We start from the raw sequence: 21620 nt of genomic DNA, 5'->3' as shown, positions 1-21620 counted from the left end.
TATTAAAAAGGAATTCATGTTAGGCATTTTGTGCCCAAAGGAGTCCTTGATTTGAAGAATGGATATTTGGCCATCAGATGGTCTCTGGGCCCATATGTAGAGGCCCTGCCTCATGCCCTGTGAGCTCAGCCTGGCAGAAGCCCCTTGGTAGCACTTAGGGCTCCTCTTTCTCCCTTCGAGGCCAGGTGGACTCTGGGTTCTGCAGGCATGTGCAGGCAGAGCTGCTTGTGGGTGTCTTGCTGCTCTTGTTGTTGACGTGTGGACTGTCCTTCCAGGAAGACACAGAGAGGACCCAGATTAACGTCCTGGCTGTGCAGGCCATTACCTCACTCGTGCTCAGTGCAATGACCGTGCCTGTGGCTGGCAACCCAGCTGTCAGCTGCTTGGAGCAGCAGCCCCGGAACAAGCCTCTGAAAGCTCTCGACACCAGGTTTGCTTGAGTTCCCACATGTCTCTGGGACATAGCAGGTGCTGGGGACAGTGGGATCCCCCTGACATGTCCCGCAGCTTCACCCAGGCCATTTTTCTTTGTTGTTAGACTTGAAAACACTGTGCATGTGCGTATGGTCTGTGCAGGAAGTGCAGACCCAAAGGTGGCCTCTTGGCCAGCGAGGGGCTGAAAATGTGATAGGAACTGACATGGGGGTGACTGAGCACTTGGGGGTAGGTGTTAGCAGAGCAAGAGTGAGCGAGCAAACAGTAGAACACCCACGCAAGGGCTCATGGACAGGTGCTCACGTAGGAAGTAAGTTTCACTTGGTATTATGCCAGGTTGCTTTAGGCAAAGTGGAGGAAAATTCTGCTGTTTTTCACTTGTAAGATTTTGAAAGAAACAAAACATTCTTTACTTTTGTTCTAAAATTTAGGTTTGGGAGGAAGCTGAGCATTATCAGAGGGATTGTAGAGCAAGAGATTCAAGCAATGGTTTCAAAGAGAGAGAACATTGCCACCCATCATTTATACCAGGCGTGGGACCCTGTCCCTTCTCTGTCTCCAGCTACTACAGGTACCTGAGGGGAAGCGGTGGGCAGTTGTACTTGGGCGGGAATGAAAAAAGGCCAGCTCATCACACCAGTTACGCAGGAAGACCTGAGTGTTGCCAGAGTTAAATATGCCGTCCCATTCATAAGCAGGAGTTGTATTCAGGCCCAGGCAGGGAATAAAATCTGGAAATGAATTTGAAGCATTATTTCCTGGCAGTCAAGATGTGAGAAGCGATGGAATTTCCATGGGCTGTAAGACCCGCAGGTTTTAAAAGTTGAATTAGTTGCTTATGTTAAGAACTCAACCGAGTTCATTTGCACAAGCCGAATTTCCGGCTTTTCCTGAGGAACCACCCGTGGCAATGCCTGCAGGGCGGGCACAGCTGGGCGTGAGCCCCCTGCTCCCTGCATCTCTCCCCTCCCTGGGCCATGTCTGTTGGTGCCGGCACTCCCACCCAGCTTTCCGGTTGTGTGCCTGCCCATCACAGGCACTGGAGTTTGTCACCTGGTTCAAAAGAAGGGAGTTTTGTGGGGATTGGGGGATACATGTTTTTCACCGAACAAGTATTTTGGCACAGAGTTTGTGATTCCCTAGTTACGTTATTTACGAGTTTAAGCACCTTGAAGGCTTTAATTGCAGAAAGTTGTGTGTGGAAGCGCAATGTGTTTATGCAGTGTCTGTGACTCCCAAATAAACACTGTAAAGATGTAGGGCGTTGAAGTAAACCGAGCACTTGGAAGGCCATGGATCCAGCCTTCAAGGAGCTCATGGGTCAGGAGGACCCAGGAGCAGTGACCTGTCATAGAAAGTGGAAAAGAGGGGCACAGAGGGGGCGGGCGGGGGGCACACACAGCCAGCTCCTGGAGCTCAGGGGGAGCAGGTGCTTCCAGGGAAGGGGGCATGGAGGCCCCTTGAGATGGGGCGAGTTGATGCTAGGGTCTGGCAGAAAGTTAGCTGGGGACATTCAGCTGGAGGCTGGCACCTGGGAATTGGTGGGGGATGCCCATCAGAAAGACATGAGGAGGTCGTTTGGCCTGAGGCCGGTGGGGGGTGAGGTAGAGTGGGGGCATTATCCTGCTCCTGCTGCTGCCGGCTGTGCCTGGTCAGCCTGGGCACCAAGGTGGGGTTCTGGAAGGCTCTGTTTACCAAAATGCTCATCTGGGTGCCACAAAGAGCTTGCCTGCCTGGACTGTCAGCTCGCCTGCAACTGCTGACTCCTAAGCTTTCGCAGCTCAGCCCACAACCAGTTCCCACTCACAGAGGTGGGAGCTGAGGGGTGACAGGTGCATGCTGCAGTCTTACTGTCGTTGAGAAAAAATGACAAAAGTACAGTTTGCCCACTGGCCCTGCCAGCTTAATGGGTTATAAAGTGACCAACCCCTAAGACCCAAAGGGCTCTGCACAACTTGGGCCCGCCTGCCAGCAGCGAGGGCAGGTGTCTCAGGGCTGGGTACCCGTCTGGGCAGATGCTGGGCTGGCACGGGTGGGCCTGTGGCCCTGTGCCCCTTTGCAGATCTCGACTCAGGGTACTGGTGTTCACAGGTGCCCTCATCAGCCACGAGAAGCTGCTGCTGCAGACCAACCCTGAGCGGGAGCTGGGGAGCATGAGCTACAAACTGGGCCAGGTCAGTCTCGCAGCCCGCCCTCGGCCCATTTCTGTCCTCAGACTTTAGCGCTTAGCACAACCCAGGAGAAAAGCTCAATGCCCTTTTTAAATGAAAGAAAGTTTCCCTTAAAAAAAGTTATTTAATGTTCATTGTTTTTGTCTTTTTTATTCCTAGGTCCCGCAGGAGAGGAAGTATTATTCCTTTTGTTTTTACGTATGTTCTTTAGTTCAGAAAGTAGTTAAGATGCCTCACATGTAGTGATAGAGATGCATGTAAGAGATGGCGAGAGGGTGTGTGCTGGAGTTAGGCAAGGACTGTGAGAGGCCAAGAGGGCAGTGAGGACAGAGTGGAGTCAGCTGAGATGCTCAGGAGGAAGTAGGCACCACGGAGGGCCCTGGTGTGGGGCCCGCGGGCTTGGGCCTGAATGTGCCTGTGGCTGGCTCTGGGAAGGTTGCTTGGCACTGCCCAGTGTGGAGGCAGGCAGCTCAGCCACTTCTTGGCAGGTCATTGATCTGTGCTTCTCTTCCCTCCTCAGATAAGTAGGGGGATTCAAGGGTCCGTGCATGGTGGCCCACACCTGTAATCTATAACATTTTAGGAGGCTGAGGCAAGAGGCTCTCCCGAGCCCAGGAGGTTGAGGTTGCAGTGAGGCATGATTGCAGCACTGCATTCCAGCCTGCACAACAGACCAATACCCTGTCACTTTAAAAAAAAGTAGATAGAAACATAGGGCCATTTGGGTATGATGGCACATGGCATGGAGCCCTACAGGTGTGTGCTCAGGGGTGGTCCCGGCTGTGCTGGCTGACCTGCACCTTTCCCTCCACCCTGCGCTGTGTCTTTCACTCACAGGGTTCCCGGTTTAGTGAAACTGGTTGTGCAGGACAGTTCTCTTTTCTGCTTTTGTTTCAGTAGAAATGAGTCAGAACAGGGTTTAGAAACACTTACAAGCTCTGAGGATCTCCTCTCCTGAGTTCCTGGCCTGCAGCCTTTACAGCAGAAAGCCCACAATGTCATGCCCCTGGTTTCCGTTCCCTGCTCTCTGCCTGTCCTGCCCTGTTCTGTGCCTGCTGGTTTCAGTGACAGGAAGCAGGGAGCTGCTGCACCAGCCTGTGTTTTTCTAGACACAGTTCTGTCCTTTCACCTCTGGCAGATGTTTCCACCCCAAGATAAGTGAAAGTGATGGTTAGGATGCACTGTATTTTTCATGGAAGTGTTTCTGAAGGGCAGGCTGAGAGTGAGAGGCCTGGGGCTCACTGGGTGCCTATGGCCTAGTCCTGGGCCCAGGGACACTGGCCCGTGCCCGAGCTATTCCCTCTTCCCTTGGCCTGCTGCACTTGCCCACATCCTCCAGTGTTTGCGTCATGTCCAGCATCTGCAAACAGACTGTCATGGGATCACACTGGGGCTCAAGTACAGTCCCACCCCTGCCCTGTCTGGGACATTCAACCTCCAGATGCCACTGGACTGAGCCACTACTTGCTATTGGGAAAGAGGCGGGTGGGGGTGGGGGTCTGGGCATGGGGAACGCAGGGGCCGGTCCTTGGCTGGAGAGTTGTTCAAACAGATTCCCAGCCTGCCTTTCCTACTCCCTGCAGGGTATTGGGTCCCCAGGGAAATGGCCCTTGGTGCCAAGAGCGTGATTGGGGCTAGTGCCATTGGTGATGGAGAACACCTTTTTGTGAGCACACAGTCCACGGCACTGCGCCAAGTGCTCAAGGCTTCCAGAGAACCAGGCAGAAAGGAGGAAAGCCGAGGTGTGCTGACCGCATGGTGGCTGTGTGATCTGGAGCTTGGGTCACAGGCGTGAGGGCGCTCTGGCCTGGGGTTTACCACAATGAGTACCAGTGAGGGAGACTGGAAAAGAAATCCCACCTATTGGTTCTGTTTTGGGGACTCCATTCAGCTGGCACTTAGGAGTGCAAGTGTTCCTTAGAGCCTCTTTCTGTCACCTCCTCAGCGGTGGGGTTGGCCAGCACCTTCAGTGTGTGCTGGAGCTTACCAGCAGCAGTCTAGCCCCCGCCCCACCCTCTCTGAGCTGCTTTGCTGGTCACCGGGGGTGTCTGAACGACCCTTGCTAAGGGACAGGTTGTTCTGACAGCAGGCCTGTGCCGAGTCCCAGGGGCGTACCCGCCTACCAGGAGCCTGACACCGTGGCCGCAGCACTGAGCTGGTGCCCCATTTCTGTGGCAGGTTTCCATACACTCCGTGTGGCTGGGGAACAACATCACACCCCTGAGGGAGGAGGAATGGGGCGAGGAGGAGGAGGAGGAGGCCGACACCCCCGCACCTTCATCACCGCCCACGTCTCCAGTCAATTCCAGGTTTTCAGAAATCTGACAATTTTTAATCAGTCATGTGATCTGTTTGAGGTGCTTCTTGAAATGAACCTCTCTTCTTACTCACCTGGAACATACCCGTCTCACGTATTCCGCAGGAAGCACCGCGCTGGAGTTGACATCCACTCCTGCTCACAGTTTCTGCTTGAGTTGTACAGCCGCTGGATCCTGCCGTCCAGCTCAGCCAGGAGGACGCCAGCCATCCTGATCAGCGAGGTGGTTCGATCCGTAAGTGAGACTTCCCATTCCCCCACACCACACGGGCCACATGCACCACACACGCCACATGCACGCACACACACATGCACCACATATGCCACATGCACACAACCCATGCCATGCACACACATGCCACACCACATGCACCACACATGCCACATGCACACTACCCATGCCCCACACACCACGTGCACACATATGCCACATGCACACACCCCATGCCCCACACCACATGCATGCACACACACATGCACACACACACACATGCACCACATACACCACACATGCCACATGCAAACAACCCATGCCCCACACACCATGTGCACACACATGCCACATGCACACAACACACATCCTACGCCCCACACACATGCATACACCACACGCACACACCCCATGCCCCACACCACATGCACCACACACACCACATGCACACACACATGCACCACATACACCACATGTGCCACATGCACACAACCCATGCCCCACACATCACGTGCACACACATGCCACACCACATGCACCACACATGCCACATGCACACACATCCTATGCCCCACACACATGCACACACCCCATGCCCCACATCACATGCATGCACACACACATGCCACATGCACACACATGCACCACATATACCACACATGCCACACGCACACACCACATGCACGCACACACATCACAGCCCACACATGCCACACACATCACACATGCCACACACCCCACACACAACATGCACCACACACACCACATACACCACACATGCACACACATGCCATGTACATGCCATACATCACATGCAACACACATGCACACACACATCAAACACACCCACCACACACACTACACATCACACCACACACATGTCCCCCACACGCCACATGCACACACACATGCACACACCATGCCTGCCACATTCATACACACCACACACACGTGCCCCACACATGCACACACTCACCACACATGCACCACATATACCACACATGCCACACGCACACACCACATGCACGCACACACACACCACAGCCCACACACGCCACACACATCACACATGCCACACACCCCACACACAACATGCACCACACACACCACATACACCACACATGCACACACATGCCATGTACATGCCATACATCACATGCAACACACATGCACACACGTCACACACCCACCACACACACTACACATCACACCACACACATGCCCCCCCACATGCCACATGCACACACACATGCACACACCATGCCTGCCACATTCATACACACCACACACACGTGCCCCACACATGCACACACTCACCACACATGCCACATGCAGATGCCACACATGCACACCATACATACAGCACAATTACCACACACACAGCATACCTACACCATATGTACCATGTACACTCACAGATATACCACCGGCATACACCACACACACACACACATACGTGTCCTGCACAGTAATGTTTCTTGGGCGTGAGAACACACCTTGCCAGTAGCTGCGTTCTGGATACATTGCCTGGATTCTAACAGCACGATTCTCCCATTGCTGTCCTGGTGTTCCGTGTCTCCAGCTTCTGGTGGTCTCAGACTTGTTCACTGAGCGCAGTCAGTTTGAGCTGATGTATGTGACGCTGACAGAACTGCGGAGGGTGCACCCTTCAGAAGACGAGATCCTTGCTCAGTACCTGGTGCCTGCCACCTGCAAGGCAGCTGCCGTCCTTGGGATGGTAAGTGACAGGTGACACAGAGGTTTCTATGCTGAAGCCACGTGGTCCCATCTGCCTTGGGACCTGGTGTTGGCCAGAGGTACAGGGAGCGGCCACCTAGACTCCACAGCTCATGTGAGCTGCAGCGCTTCTCAGCTGGAGGGGGTTCAGCGATGGTCAGTGCTGTCCACAGGTCACTGTGATGTGTGTCCTGGCGGCCAAGCTGTAGCTCGGGGTCCCGTATCCCTTGGCTCCTGACAGCGCTGGAATACCCCATCCCCACAGAACTGTGACGTCCGGGGCGCTGAGGCAGCATAGATGGTGGAAATGCCCCCGACTTCCCCATGCTCTGCCCTGCAGCCTGACTGCCCCATGGCCCTTCTCAGTTACGTTCCAGGCCCTCCGAGCTTCCTGGCTGGACAGCTTCTCTCCTGGGGGCTGTTTTGTCACAGGGACCCTGCATTTCCAGTCCCAAATCCGGGTGCTGTAGTCTCTTCTTCGCATGGTGGTTGTCTTAGTCTGTTTTGGCTAAAACAGACCTTCGACTGGGTAATTTATAAACGGTGGGAATCGTCACATTTCTGGGGTCTGGAGGTTCAGAGTTGGTGTTTGGTGAGGGCTGCTCTGTGCTTCACAGATGATGCCTTCTTGCTGGGTCTTCACACAGTGGAAGGAGTGCACAAGCTCCCTCGGGCCTTTTAGAAGGGCACCAGTCCCATTCACAAGGGCTCTACCCCCCTGACCTAATCACCTCCCCAGGCTCCACCTAGTACTGTGGCGCTGCAGATGAGGTGTCCTTGGAGGAGTTTTGTGGGGATACCACGTTCAGACCATCGCAGGGGTTGAGTGTTATCCTCTGGAGCTCCTCCTTACTCTGCTTCTGGTGTATCAGATCCAGGCAGCATGGCAGCTGTTTTCTGTGGCACATCACCAAGCACCCTTCAGCTGTACACATGAAGTCGTTACCCGTGGGCCCCGACATTTGGCGATGCATATTCAAGGCTGTCAGATGTCAGAGCTGGCACCTCTGGTTCTTTGTCATGTGGCATTACCTAGTAATCCAGGTTATAATACCAATAGAGGTGTCGTTTCTTCAACAAGCACCTGAGTGGCTGCTGTGTGCCAGGCATTTGGAGCCCTTGGTGAGAATGGCATGGTGGTGCCCATCTGGGCCTGCCTGCCCCGTGCTGTGTGTGTGCTCCTGTCTATCGGTAACGACAGGGCTGTCGTGATGGTGGTGATGTTTGCCATCGCTGCAGCCGCTAGCATTTGCAGAGCTCTTGCTTCTGCACCCCCTCCTGACAAAGGCAGCCCAAGGTGGCCAAGGTCAGAGGTTAGCTGACTTGTCCAGGTCACACAAGGTGCAGCAGAGGCGGGGAGAGCCCTTTTCCGTGACCTGGAGCCTGACTCCCTCCCTGCAAGTCTTGACTGCTCTCGCCTAGACTCTGTTCTCCCCAAGCCCGAACACCAGTTGTCTTCCCTTGTGGGTGGCCATGCTGGTGCCATGCTGGTGAGTCGGCAGCCAAACAGGGAGTGGGTTCCCTGTGTGGACGTCTCTCTTCACTTCGCATGCCCTCTGGGTGCTGCCCACACGATATCAAAGTGGCTCTTGGAAGGGGCCCTCCCCTTTGTGGGGTGTTTCAGCTGCTGGCCTAACTTGAATTACAACTGTGGTTTTGTGCTCAGGCCCAGATCCCCCTAGGCAAGTGTGTCGTCAGCAATCAGATGAGAACTAATCATTTTGAAAAGCAGACCCTAAGACAGGATGGGCATGGACACTGATTCCCAGCTCTGTGTGTACGAGTGTGTGCCTCGAAGATGCTCATCCTCTCTGAAGGTTTTCAGTGTGTCATGTGTTGGCACAGACGTATCCAGAGCATGTCGTTTTGAGATATTTGCCACCGTTGTGAAATCTGTGCCACCCGGGACCAGGTCCTGATGTGGGAATTTCAGAGGTGGGACCTGGGGCCTTGGGAGACACAGTCCTCAGGGATGTGCCACATGGCATTGTGCATATGAGGGGGATAGCATAGGGTGAGGTGGGGGCCCAAGGAAGTGGTTGACAAAGAACAGCCTCCTCCCTCAGTCTTCATTCCTGGGGTGGGTGGGAGAACAGCCTCCTCCCTCAGTCTTCATTCTTGGGTGGGAGTAGCTTCTGTGTCTTCTGGTCATTTCCCCCATGGAGAGGCTCCTGCCACTGCCAAGAACCTCATCCCGTTCTGTAAGAGCAAGAGGCCACCTGACCATCCAGCGCTCCATGGGAATTCTGTGTCCCTTAGTCTTGGGCTGAAGGAGGGCATCATTCCTTGCTGACTTCTGCAGGGACTCCTCACTGTTAAAGAGTGGACTGGAGGTGAAGCACGTGGGCCGAGTGTTTAGGTCTACACTTAACCCGTTAGGTTTGGAATACTAAGTGAAATTAAGGCCATTTTGGTCAAAGTTAGCGTAAACTGGTATCAGGGATCCCTGAGACTGCCCCCAGGTTTTGCTAAGATTTATTACAGAAGTACACAGATCAAAATCACCAAGGGCAGAGGCCATGGGTTGATATCTGGAGGAAACCAGGCTCGAGCTTCCAGAATCTTCTCCCAGTGGGGTTGCACAGGATGCACTTAACTCCCCCCGCAGTGAGCTGTGACAACGCGTATGCGGTGTCATCACCAGGGAAGTCCACTAGAGACTCGGTGCCAGGGTTTTGACTGGGGGCTGGACACATGGGCACCCTCTGCCTGGCTCGTGCCCAGACTCTGGACTCATAGAGGGAAGGGAAGGCAGGTTCTCAGCATAAACCCTGTTGCCCTCACAAGCAGCTGAGCACAGGGAGCCCCTCCTCAGTGAGGGTGGTGGGCACCGTCCCGGCACCAGCCAGGGGCCAGCGTTGCAGGAAGCCTCCCTCAGGATGCAGTCTCGGGCCTGCCTCTGCACTCCTTAGCCTGAGGGCAGCACCCGTCACACCTACCCCCTGGCTGTGGGGAGGAGCCACTGGGACGTGAGCTCTGGTGGCGTGCGGCAGCCTTTGTCTGTGTGTGCCTAGGACAAGGCTGTGGCGGAGCCCGTCAGCCGCTTGCTGGAGAGCACGCTCAGGAGCAGCCACCTGCCCAGCAGGGTCGGAGCACTGCACGGCATCCTCTATGTGCTGGAGTGCGACCTGCTGGACGACACTGCCAAGCAGCTCATCCCGGTCATCAGCGACTATCTCCTCTCCAGCCTCAAGGGACTCGCCCAGTGAGTGGGAGCCTGGCTGGGGGTAGGGCGGGGGTCTCGGAGTGAGCTGTGAAGGCAGCAGTGTCACACCTCTCCAAATGCCCAGGCCCCGGCCAGATGGCAGACAGGCGTCAGTGGGAACCCAGGCGGGCACCATAGCCGAGGTCAGTGAGTCACAAGGGCACAGGTGCATCCTGGAGGCTTCCTTGGGCACCCCCAGCTAGCTGGAGCTCCCACCTCTGCTGCTGTGTCACGCGGCACTTAGCACACTCCCCCATGTGTCTGTTCCCGAGTCTGCTTGTGAGACCAGCAGTGGCACTTGTTCCCTGCTCCCAGAAGCCTATTCTCATTGCCCAGGCCCAGCCTCCTCTCTGCTCCTTCCCTGCCCTGGCCCAGCACCTCACCTCCCTCTTATTTCCACGGTGATTCCAACTTCACCTTATCTTTTGTTTTCGAGATGGAGTCTCACTCTGTGTCCCAGGCTGGAGTGCAGTGGTGCAATCTTGGCTCACTGCAACCTCCGCCTCCCAGGTTCAAGCGATTCTCCTGCCTCAGTCTCCCGAGTAGCTGGGACTACAGGCGTGTGCTACCACAACCTGGCTAATTTTTTGTATTTTAGTAGAGATGGGATTTCACCATGTTGGCCAGGCTGGTCTCCATCTCCTGACCTTGTGATCTGCCCACCTTGGCCTCCCAAAGTGCTAGGATTATACGCATGAGTCACTGTGCCTGGCCCCGACCTCACCTTATCTTAAAGCTGCTGTATGGCAGGTTCTGGACAGATGTGTCCTTGACAGAGCGCGGCTGGTGGCACAACCCCTTAGAGAGCAAGACAAGCTCTTCCCAACAATGTCCCACAAGTCCAGAGGGCTCTGTGACACCCCGTCCCGCCCTCTCGCTCCAGAAGTCGCAAAGGCTTGTAGCGGAGATGTGACCAGTCTCTCTGAGTCATAGGTTCCTGCACAAGGAGCTGTCTTTAGAGGGAGGTGGAATTGCAGCAGCCACCCACATGGGGGAAGATGGGAAGGCGGCTGGGAGGAACAGCCAGTGATCCCCTTCGACAAGTGGGCAGGAGATGGGGGCTGGGTCAGAGTTGAATGGCAGACCTGGAGTGAGACAGGAAGGTCTTGGTGGGCACAGTTGAGACAGGAGGGAGGTGTGAGCCAGGGCATGTGCCAGTGGCCATCAGCAGAGCTTGAGACATGCTGGAGCAGGGACAGTGCTCATCCGGGCCAGAGTGGCAGAAGCCTGTTGGGTGGCCCTTCTCACCTGTCATCCTTGCTGGGCAGTGGGTGCTGTGCCGGCAGGACAGACAGACAGCTGGCACCCATCTCTGCATCCCTGGAGCCTGGCACAAGGCCAGGTCACATGGGACACAGGTCTGCAAATCAGGCACATATGTTGGTTAGCAACATGATTTTGTGGGGGCAGCCCAGAACGGGCCCCAGATGTAGGCAGAAGCCCTGGCTGTGCTGACATCTGGGGCTGTTCTCTGGCTCTTGGTGCTGTGGGCACGGGGGACTCAGGGAAGGAGGGTTGAGATGGCCCAGGAGTTGTGTCTGGGATGCAGAGAGCCTGTGGCATCCAGGTGGAGATGGCACCTAGGGCTGGCCTCAGCACCATGGACAGAGGGGCTGTGTCACGTGCCTTCAAGGTGGACCAGGTGGTGACGGATGTAAGCATCACTGGGCCCGTTTCTGTGGGAGGAGGGGCATCATGTTGGTTCCTCTGTTCACAGTGGCCACTCATTCAGTCCCTGGCTGCCGGGTTCCTGCTGTGCTGTGGGAAAAGCAGGCACTGATGGGGATCACACAGGCAGCACATCATGGTGGCATGTGCCACAAGGGAAAAGCATGGGCACTCAGGAAGTAGACGGACTGGCCAAGGGTGTGCGAATCCAAGGCCTCTTTGAGGGACAAGAGGACGTGTGTGGTGTCCACAGGGGATGGTGGGCCAGGCTGAGAGGGCAAGGCATCAGGGGTGGTAGACGGGCTCAGCCACCCAGAGAGTGGTTGGTCCGGCAGAGGCTGAAGGGTCAGGCCTGCTTGCAGGGGCCCGGGGAGCCATGCAGGGTGGGTGCTCCCAGGAGCCAGCCTGGCCCACAGCTCTGTACTCCCATGTGGGGCCAGGCATGTCGCGGGGCCCTCTCCACGATGGCTAGGAGTGGCTGAGCCTGTCTCCCGCTTTCAGCTGCGTGAACACTCACAGCCAACAGCACGTACTGGTCATGTGTGCCACTGCGTTTTACCTGATTGAGAACTATCCTCTGGACGTAGGGCCAGAATTTTCAGCGTCAATAATACAGGTGAGTGGGTCCTAGCTGTCTTTCTCTGCACACAGGGAGTGGGCTCCCTTCTGTTTTCCTTGCAGGATTGTGGCAGTGGGCCATTGTGACTTGGGGGGAGGAGGCATGAGCACCTGAGACCGTGCAGTGATTCTTTGACACGGAAGCCTTTTGCCCTGTGCAGATGTGTGGGGTGATGCTGTCCGGAAGTGAGGAGTCCACCCCCTCCATCATTTACCACTGTGCCCTCCGAGGCCTGGAGCGCCTCCTGCTCTCTGAGCAGCTCTCCCGCCTGGATGCAGAATCCCTGGTCAAGCTGAGTGTGGACAGAGTGAACGTGCATAGCCCCCATCGGGCTATGGCGGCCCTGGGCCTGATGCTCACCTGCATGTACACAGGTGAGCGTGGACATAGTGCCCGCAAGGCCAGCCCAAGTCCTGTTCAAGGGAGACGGGAAGGAGCATGCTCACTCAAGGGGCCTAGACCAAGCGCCCTCTGATTTGGCACCTCTGCTGTTGCCCTAAGCCAGCCCCATCACCTTGCAGAAGAGGCTCTGGAGCCCAGGCAGGAATACCTGCTCAGCGTTGGCCACCCCTCCGGTCACTCATCCCGTGTGGCTGAGCTGGGCTGGGTCCTGGGCTTTCGAGGGGCTCACATCATGGGCTTTCAGCTCTTCTCCAGGGACTTGGACTTCTGTGTTCAGAGCACTGTCTACAGAGCCCGCTGCGTTGTCTGGATGGTATCAGCTCATACCGAACACTTTTGTTACAGGAAAGGAGAAGATCAGTCCTGGTAGAACCTCAGACCCTAATCCTGCAGCCCCAGACAGCGAGTCAGTGATTGTTGCTATGGAAAGGGTATCTGTTCTTTTCGATAGGTAAGAAACGAAGCCCCATCCTCAGCCGTTTGCTTCCCTAGGCCTGAAGCTGTGCTTTTGTGTGTATGTCTACTGATCTCCTGACCCTGTTGCTGGGGTCCTGCCAGCAATTCCTGAACACAGCCTGACCGTGCTCTACCTTGGCTCAGGGTTTCACTGGCGAGCTGGTGGTCCTTGGACCCCAGCACTCAGGTGTAATGTTGACCAATTCCCAGGTTGTCCCAGGGCCTGCCCATCTCTCCTGAGGGCTCGGGGACAGTGCCTGGCAGTTAGGCGGTGTGGCAGGGGGCAGGAATGACCAGCCTCTGGGAGGGCGGGACAGAAGCCTGTGCAGAGATGAGGAGCTGGCTCAGCCTGGCTGCATGTCGTGAGAGGGAAGCCCATGGGGCCATGGGAGGGGTCCATGGTGCCTGTGAGCAGTGTGAGGGGCAGCGGCAGGAGAATGAAGGTGGAATGAACACGTCTGAGAGCCAAGTGGTCGGTGGCTTTGCCTCCCTGCCCCCTGCTGCGTGTGCATTTGCGTTTAGAATTGGCTTTGCTCGCCTGCTCTGGAAATGGGCTAGGAGCTTTTAGGGCTTTTTCTGAAGGACAAGGCCCCCCGATTTGCTCTCAGACCTGTCCTGGTCCCCTGGCGGATCTGGGGCCTTGTTGCACTGCCTTGCCTGTGATTTCCAATTGAGGTGGCCACTGGGGAGCCATTTGGCTTTCTTCTCAAGAGCATACTCAAGTGGACGTCTCTGCATTCTTTGACCAGATGAGATATTCTGGTCAGCCATGTTTCCATGTGGATTTTTTTTTTTTTTTTTTTTGAGATGGAGTTTCGCTCTTGTCACCCAGGGAGTGCAGTGGTGTGATTTCAGCCCCCTGTAACCTCCACCTCCCAAGTTCAACTGATTCTTCTGCCTCAGCCTCCCGGGTAGCTGGGATTACAGCTGCCCACCACCATGCCCAGCTAATTTTTATATTTTTAGCAGAGATGGGGTTTCACCATGTTGGCCAGGCTGATCTCGAACTCCTGACCTCAAGTGATCCACCCACCTCAGCCTCCCGAAGTGCTGGGATTACAGGCCTGAGCCACTGCTCCTGGCCTCCGTGTCTATTTAAAAATGCTTCAGTCCCCACGTGCTCACTGAGCACCACTGCGGCCGGCAGATGGCACAGGGAGGCGTCATGACCAGTCCTGATTTTCACGGGGCTTGCAGTCTAGTGGGTCCAGTGCCAGGCGGTGAGTGCTCCAGAGAGTGTGGCGCATGCCGTCTGCTTGACTGCTCTCCAGACGCTGCAGGGAGGCACCTCGGAGTTGACCACAGATCACTGTCTGTGGAGCAGTATCCTCAGAGTGTGGCGCATGCCGTCTGCTTGACTGCTCTCCAGACGCTGCAGGGAGGCACCTCAGAGTTGACCACAGATCACTGTCTGTGGAGCAGTATCCTCAGAGTGGCTGCAGCCAGGAGCCCCCATGAAGAAGTGCAGTGTAGTTCTGGGCCACTGTCCATGCGTCTTACTTACACACGCTGGCACGTGTGCACCGATGGGACGGGAACATGATGGTTGCTTTTCAGCACTGGACAGGATACTGCTAAAGGGGCAGGTTTTAGGATCTGCTAAGGGGAGAAGCAGCGAGAGCACAGATGGGGTCCAGGTTTGCTAACAAGGAACGCGTCCTGGTTGACAGCAGGGCTGCAAGGTGTCAGAGCACGTGGCAGTCTCTGGAGCATTCAGATACGGAAAGCAACAAAAGCACTGTGAGGACGGGTTCTTCAGTTACGGTTTTTAAAGTCTCTTTGTGACGTCTTCCCCGCTGCCCCACACGAGCTGGACAGAGGAAGAGCTGGGGTTTTGAGTGTTTAGTCTCAAAATTCATACTCTGGTTGCTTAGCCTCTGACCCCACTTGGAAGGTCCCTCATGGCCAAGGGTACCTCCCAGTCCTGATTTCACATCAGCATTTTGCCCAGTATTAGAGCCAGGCCCCCCGAAGGCAGGTTGGGCAGCTGTGAGAGCTGGCGCCAGGCTCTGACCCGTGTCCCTCCCACAGGATCAGGAAAGGCTTTCCCTGTGAAGCCAGAGTGGTGGCGAGGATCCTGCCCCAGTTTCTAGATGACTTCTTCCCACCCCAGGACATCATGAACAAAGTCATCGGGGAGTTTCTGTCTAACCAGCAGCCATACCCCCAGTTCATGGCCACCGTGGTGTACAAGGTGAGGCGGTCTGCCTGTGCTGTGGGGATGGAATGGGGAAGCCCGAGGTGGCGTCGCCCGACCTCCCAGCAGATTCGCCGTTAGGGCCCAGCTCATCCCTTTTAAAGGGGCGATGCCTCTGGCCCAACCCCAGCCCCACTGCCCAGGCACAGCAGGTGCTTCCCACCCCCACTCCCTCAGCTCCCCCCGCCGCCCATCCTGACACTCAGGCACCCGCTCACTCCTTGCAGGTGTTTCAGACTCTGCACAGCACTGGGCAGTCGTCCATGGTCCGCGACTGGGTCATGCTGTCCCTCTCCAACTTCACGCAGAGGACCCCAGTTGCCATGGCCATGTGGAGCCTCTCCTGCTTCTTTGTCAGCGCGTCCACCAGCCCATGGGTTGCAGCGATGTATCCTCTCTGGGTCCCTGGTGCTGGCCCCATTTCCCTCATCAACACTGAGGCTCGTGTTTCATGACAGTTTTGAAACCTAACCTTTGCAAAAACCCCACATATGCCAAGGTGACAGGCCCTCAGCCCCAAGGGAGTAAAATGCTAACGGGTACAGAGAGGAGAACATCCAGACCTTTGCTGACCAGGACCTCTCAGAGGGGCTGGTGTATGGCGGATCGCAGCTGAGGGGCCCTTCTGTGGAGGGCCGGGGTGAGGGCAGCAAGGGAGGGCAGCGGTCTCTAGACGTCCCGCCCACTCACCGGCTCTGTGTGGCTGGGCTTCTCCTGACACTGCTTCTCATTAGCTTTGGTCATTGTGCCTCAATCGCCCTCTCGGGGAAAGGCTTCAGTAAAGATCCAGTTCCCACCCCCAGATGCTGGCTGCCAGGAGTCTCCCTTTCCACAGCCCTCCCCCAAAACAGATCACAAGAGCCTCCAAGCTGCACGGTTGTCCTGGTGCTGACAGCACATTCTCGCCTAGTGTGCCTGGCATGGCTCTGCCCTCCCTGCACTGGAGCAGGGCTAGCGGGGGCCAACGGGAGCACTGGCCACCAGCACTTCACAGGAGCCAGGCCAGGTGAGTGCTGCCAAGTGGGTGCCTGCCCTCAGGGCTCCTGCTTCCTTGGCCAGCTCTGCCCAGCTCACCTCCGCCCTGCTGGCCGTCTAGCTGGCCTTCCAGCAGGGTGCTCAGCCAGCCAAGGGTTGCAGGAATGGAGGTGGAGGTGATGCTGCGGTTGGAGCCGTCCAGGTGGCCCTTCTGGGGCTCTGCTCGCCCTGCAGCTCCCGGGCCCCGCTGCAGGCTATTCCAGGAGAGGACCCCAGGTGAGGACAGGGAGGCAGCATTCCCTCACTTGCCAGCCTTTTCCCTTAACTCCTGCCCCAGCCTCCCACACGTCATCAGCAGGATGGGCAAGCTGGAGCAGGTGGACGTGAACCTCTTCTGCCTGGTCGCCACAGACTTTTACAGACACCAGATAGAGGAGGAGCTCGACCGCAGGGCCTTCCAGTCTGTGTTTGAGATGGTTGCAGCTCCAGGAAGCCCATACCACCGGCTGCTGACTTGTTTGCGAAATGTCCATAAGGTCTCCACCTGCTGAGCGCCGTGGTGGGAGAGACTGAGGTGGCAGCTGGGAGTGGAACTTCTGGAAGTCTGCGCCCTGTACCCTGCCTCCACCGGGCTGGCTCGGTCCCTGTGGGCTTCCACACATGCCGCGGGCGGCCAGGCAATGCTGGTGCCTCTGCCACGTGGCAGAAGTGCTCTTGGTGGCATAGTGGCCAGGCAGGGAGTGTCTGCAGTCCTGGGGGCGCTGAGCCTAAGGCCTTCCAGAGTGCAGGAGCGGCTGTGCTGCACGCCCCGCAGGTGACCAGATGGTGTCCTTTCTCCTGACAGTCACCTGTTAGTTGGTACCAGGTCGCAGCTGCTCTTGCATCTGGGCCGAGGTCCCTGCGTCCTGCAGGCTGGCTGTTGGCCCCCCTGCTGTCCTGCAGTAGAAGGAGCCACAAGCAGGCTCTGGGAACACTGGCCTGTGTCTCCCAGCCGGGGTGTGCATGTCATGCCCGGTGTCTGGGTGCACAGATGCCATGCGTGTGCTGGGCCACTGGCTGGGGGCGTTAGACACCCAGCGCCCTTCTCCCTTCTTTCTTCTCAGGATTTAAAATTCAATTATATCAGTAAAGAGATTAATTTTAACGTAACTCTTTCTATGCCCGTGTAAAGTATGTGAACTGCAAGCCTGTGCTGCATGCGACAATGTCCGTGGAGGTGGGCAGGGCCCCTTGGCCATGCTCCCTCTCCTGTAGCCACTGGCATAGCCCTCCTGAGCACCTGCTGACATTTCCGTTGTACACATTCCCGTTTATGCATTCACAGGTGACTGGGATGTAGAGAGGCATTCTTGTGCAGGTGGCCACAGCAGGACTGAGGACAGGCTCCACTGTCCTAGGGGCATGCGTGCCTGGAGCCCCTCCTCCCTGGGCACAGATGACTGAATTCTCCACCTACCAGTGAGGGACAGCAGCCTCTCTGTCACTCGGCTGACAAGGCCAGCCCTCCCTGGCTGTGAGCAGCCTCCGCTGTGTCTGGAGACATGGGCCTCCCACTCTTGTTCCTTGCTAGCCCTGGGGTGGGGTCTGCCACTCCGGGGACGCATGCTCCAAGAGTGTCACTCAGCTATGTTTTGTCTGAGCCCCTCTTGGTCAAGAGCAAAGCTTGGCGTCTTGGCACTGTTAGTGACAGAACCTGGCAGCCCTTCTGCCCTGTTTCAGCTGACATCTTGTGCTGGGCCCCCTTTTAGTCAGGAGAGGGCAGATCTGTGCTCACTGGAGACCACTCCACGATGCAGTCAGAGCCACCACTCCTGTCCCCAGGCCAGGTCCCTGGACCAGCCCTCTGTCTACAGGCCCAGAGGAGCCCAGCCGTTAAAGTGCAAGTGCACCTTGGACAGCTGGGCGCCAGCAACGTAGGGACGGGATATGGCAGCTCTGCTTGCCGTTTGGCTGTGAGACGGGCCAGGGGCTCTGCTTCCTCAGCCCCAGAGGCGAGCCAGGCAAGGTAGACGACTGTCTCGTGGCTTGGTTTGGTCGTGCCCATCGAAGTTTTGGGTATTGAATATGGTAAGTGGAGGAAATGTTGGAATTGTTTTCCAGAGTCTCTGCAGGTGCTGCCTTGCGACCCCCAAACTTCCACCTGTCCCTGTCCTCTGTGGCAACTGGACAGCAGCTGAGATGCGGGCTTGCGTGCTGCCCACATACATGAGGGGGGCCAACAGCGAGCCCCTCCTCTGTGAGGCCTCTATGAGACTTTTCCCACCAGCTCCCAGCAGAGGCCTCCCCCGGCTAGGACCACCTCGTGCTCATGGCAGAGCAGCAGGAGTGGTAGAAAGGGCCCCGGTGTTTGAGGAGGTCCTGAAGGGAAGCCGCTGAATTATAACAAGAAAGTTGCCGTTCTTCCTTCTTGGCTGGGGGCTCCTGTTTCATCCTAGCTTTTTCTGGAAAGGCTGCTAGAAGGTTTGGGAATGAGGGGAAAGTTCTTAGAACTGTCGCTGCTCCCCACACGCCTCCGCTGCAGGTAATGTCAACAGCTCTGAGACAGAAGTGTCACCAGCCAGATGTTGTTTCTGGATAGATGTTTACATTTGTGAGAAATAACACTGTGAATGTAAAATTTGGAGCTATTCCCCTGAGAATGCATATTGCTGGGCTCAACATGGAGTTGAATTGTCCTCCTCTTGTTTATGTTGTGATCTAGAACAGTCCTTAGCAAGGGCTCAGAACACCCCGCTCTGGCAGTAGGTGTCCCCCACCCCCAACCTGCCTGTGTGCTCCGGAGACGAATATGAGCTCACTAGTAAATTGACTATACCCATGTGTAAGTACAGTGCACGTGCATATAGACATATCTATGATTTTATACACACATCTCAAGACAGAGATGCATGGCCTCTAAGAGTGCCCGTGTCGGTTCTTCCTGGAAACTGACTTTCCTGAGACCTGCCACGTAAAGTTAGCCGCGTGACGGACATCCAGGCGTGGGACTCAGTCAGAGTAGGGCTCATTCATTGCTCACTAGGATCCCACTGGAGGAAATGGTCTCTGTATCAACTCTATGCAGAAGCGAGGGAGACTATCACGTTCCTAAGAGTCTATGGCAAGCACCAATCATATTATCCACATTTTGTTGAAAATGTTATTAATTTGGTTGTCGAGTTTGGGTGGTGGGCTGTGGGGAGATTGCTTTTGTTTTCCTGCTGGTAATATCAGGAGAGATTTTAATGAAACCAGGGTAGAATTGTTTGGCAATGCACTGAAGTGTGTTTCTTTCCCAAAATGTGCCTCCCTTCCGCTGCGGGCCTGGCTAAGTCTATGTAGGTGACGTTTCCAGCTGCCAAGTGCCCTTTGTTACCGTTTACCCTCATTTCCGCCAGCATGTGTGTCCTTTCAGGAGGAAGGTGTGAAGCTGAAACCCCTCCAGACACCCAGAATGTAGCATCTGTGAAGGCCCCGTGCCCTGAAGGACACCCCCGCCCTCCCTTCGTGGGGGGGTCGTTTCAGAGCCCGCGGAGCCAGTGAACAGCTCCTCCTCTTGGAGCTGAGATGAGCCCCGCGCGGAGCTCTGAATGGATTGTAAACAGCAATAACTCGGTTCGTGGCCACCTGGCAGGTGGATCTCCCCGCATTGCGGGGCAGAGTGACGTTGGTTCTGTGTGTCTGGGGGGTGGAGTCAGCCTCCTCTTGCTACCTGTGAGTATCCTTCCCAGCAGACATCCTTACCGGGCTTCCCTCCCTCCCTTCCCTGCTCTGCCGGGAGCACCTGGGACCATAGTTGCTGGCCAGGGTAGACTGGAGCTGTCCTCCAGGGGGCCATGTGTGGGAGTGAGAGGAAAGAAGGCCTTGAGAGCTCGCGATGGCTCAGACAAGAAGAGGATACTCGCTCGCCGGTCCTGGTCCTGGGAAGGACGGAGCCCCCAGAGCGCCGTATGACAGCAGAAGGCAACCTGGAAGGCCGGGGTCCACTTTTCCCCCGGGTGCTGCCGCGCTCTGGTGCAGTCGAAGGAACACCTTTCCCTCGGTTATTTCCAGGAGCAGAGTCTCCTGCTCCAATCTGGGTGGTGACTGCCAGCCTTGGAGGATCATGCCAACAGGGACCTGCCTGTGGAGGGTGGGCGCTGACCCAAGGGGCCTCCTGTCCAGGTCTCCCTGCTTTGCACTGTGGCCAGAGGGACTGTCAGCTGAGCATGAGCTCCCCTGGAGCTAGCAGGGCTGTGATGGGCCAGTCCCGGAGCCCCGCCCAGACCTGACTGCATCCGAGAGCAAAGGGAAGGACTGATGAGAGATGTATATTTAATTTTTTTAACTGCTGCAAACATTGTACATCCAAATTAAAGGAAAAGTTTAAACCAGTTGCTGTGCAGGCTTGCTTTGCTTCATGAGACCTAGACGTTGCTGAGCTGGAGCCTTAGGAAACAGTCTCCAACAGGCAGCAGCCGTCCCACCAGCTAACACCGGACACCGGCCTGTCCCGCAGGCAGCTGCCAGCAGGGATGAGGAAGGGGCCCCAGGGCTTGGGCCTGGCTAGAGCCTTCACAAACCACAGTGCAGGTGGTCTTCCTGTCCTGCACGCAGAGCTGCCGGAGCCTTCGTGGTCACGTGACACCAAAAGCTTAAACGCATACACGAGCCTCAGGACTTGGCTCATGGCACTGCAGCAGGTCGTCAGGCCCGGCACAGAGGTGAGCTGTGTTCTCCCAGGGCCCATCACCCTTCCACCTCCTTGGTCATTGGCACCTGTGTCCCTGGCCTAGCTGCACCCAGCTACTCCCCAGTGCAGCTGGCGTGTCCCACCTCTGGTGTGGCCTGGGCTGCTGTGTGTTCTCAGGGCCAGCCACATCTGTTCTAGCTTGTTTTTTCTTTCTGAACCAGCACCTACTCGAAGAAGCCTCTGCTCAGCTCAGCGGGGATGCTTCCTTCTAAGCTCTGGCCGAGCCTCTGGGGAACCTTGGTGGTCAGTGGTGTAGTCATCTTGGGATGCAAATGTCTAACCCACCAACCTGCAAGAACGAAAGCCCCGTGGCTTCCTCTGGTGCAGGGCATTCAGCAAATATGCTGAGGTCCTGTCTGGTTCTGGCTAATTGGCAGGGGTCATCTCCCCCCATTCTTTCCCTGCTGTGCTGTGCATGTCAGCAGAGACGAGCCCAGTCAGCCAAGGGGGCAGCTCCTGCTGCCTGTTCTGAGGCACATGCGGGGGTTCCTTCCTCTGAGCAGGGATAGGGAGCAC

General features: G+C 56.3%; 1 protein-coding gene across 5 annotated transcripts in view; it reads left to right on the top strand.

Annotated features, from left to right (window-relative positions):
- Nucleotides 1–20745, top strand: part of HTT (huntingtin) — a 163081-nt gene extending 142336 nt beyond the window's left edge. For 4 of the 5 annotated variants that reach the window (XM_035292340.3, XM_078366024.1, XM_035292338.3 and 1 more), the window contains 13 exons: nucleotides 276–430; nucleotides 867–1006; nucleotides 2527–2609; nucleotides 4785–4915; nucleotides 5029–5158; nucleotides 6717–6872; nucleotides 9886–10076; nucleotides 12246–12360; nucleotides 12524–12737; nucleotides 13111–13216; nucleotides 15253–15415; nucleotides 15646–15806; nucleotides 16731–20745. In XM_035292340.3, the coding sequence (XP_035148231.3) occupies nucleotides 276–430; nucleotides 867–1006; nucleotides 2527–2609; nucleotides 4785–4915; nucleotides 5029–5158; nucleotides 6717–6872; nucleotides 9886–10076; nucleotides 12246–12360; nucleotides 12524–12737; nucleotides 13111–13216; nucleotides 15253–15415; nucleotides 15646–15806; nucleotides 16731–16944 (1959 nt within the window). In that variant the 3' untranslated portion in view covers nucleotides 16945–20745. 5 annotated transcript variants of the gene reach the window in all.
- The last annotated feature ends 875 nt before the right edge of the window (nucleotides 20746–21620 follow it).

Source organism: Callithrix jacchus, chromosome 3 (assembly GCF_049354715.1).
Source record: "Callithrix jacchus isolate 240 chromosome 3, calJac240_pri, whole genome shotgun sequence".
In the NCBI taxonomy this organism is placed as follows: Eukaryota; Metazoa; Chordata; class Mammalia; order Primates; family Cebidae; genus Callithrix; species Callithrix jacchus.
This window is presented reverse-complemented; position numbering and strand designations above follow the sequence as displayed.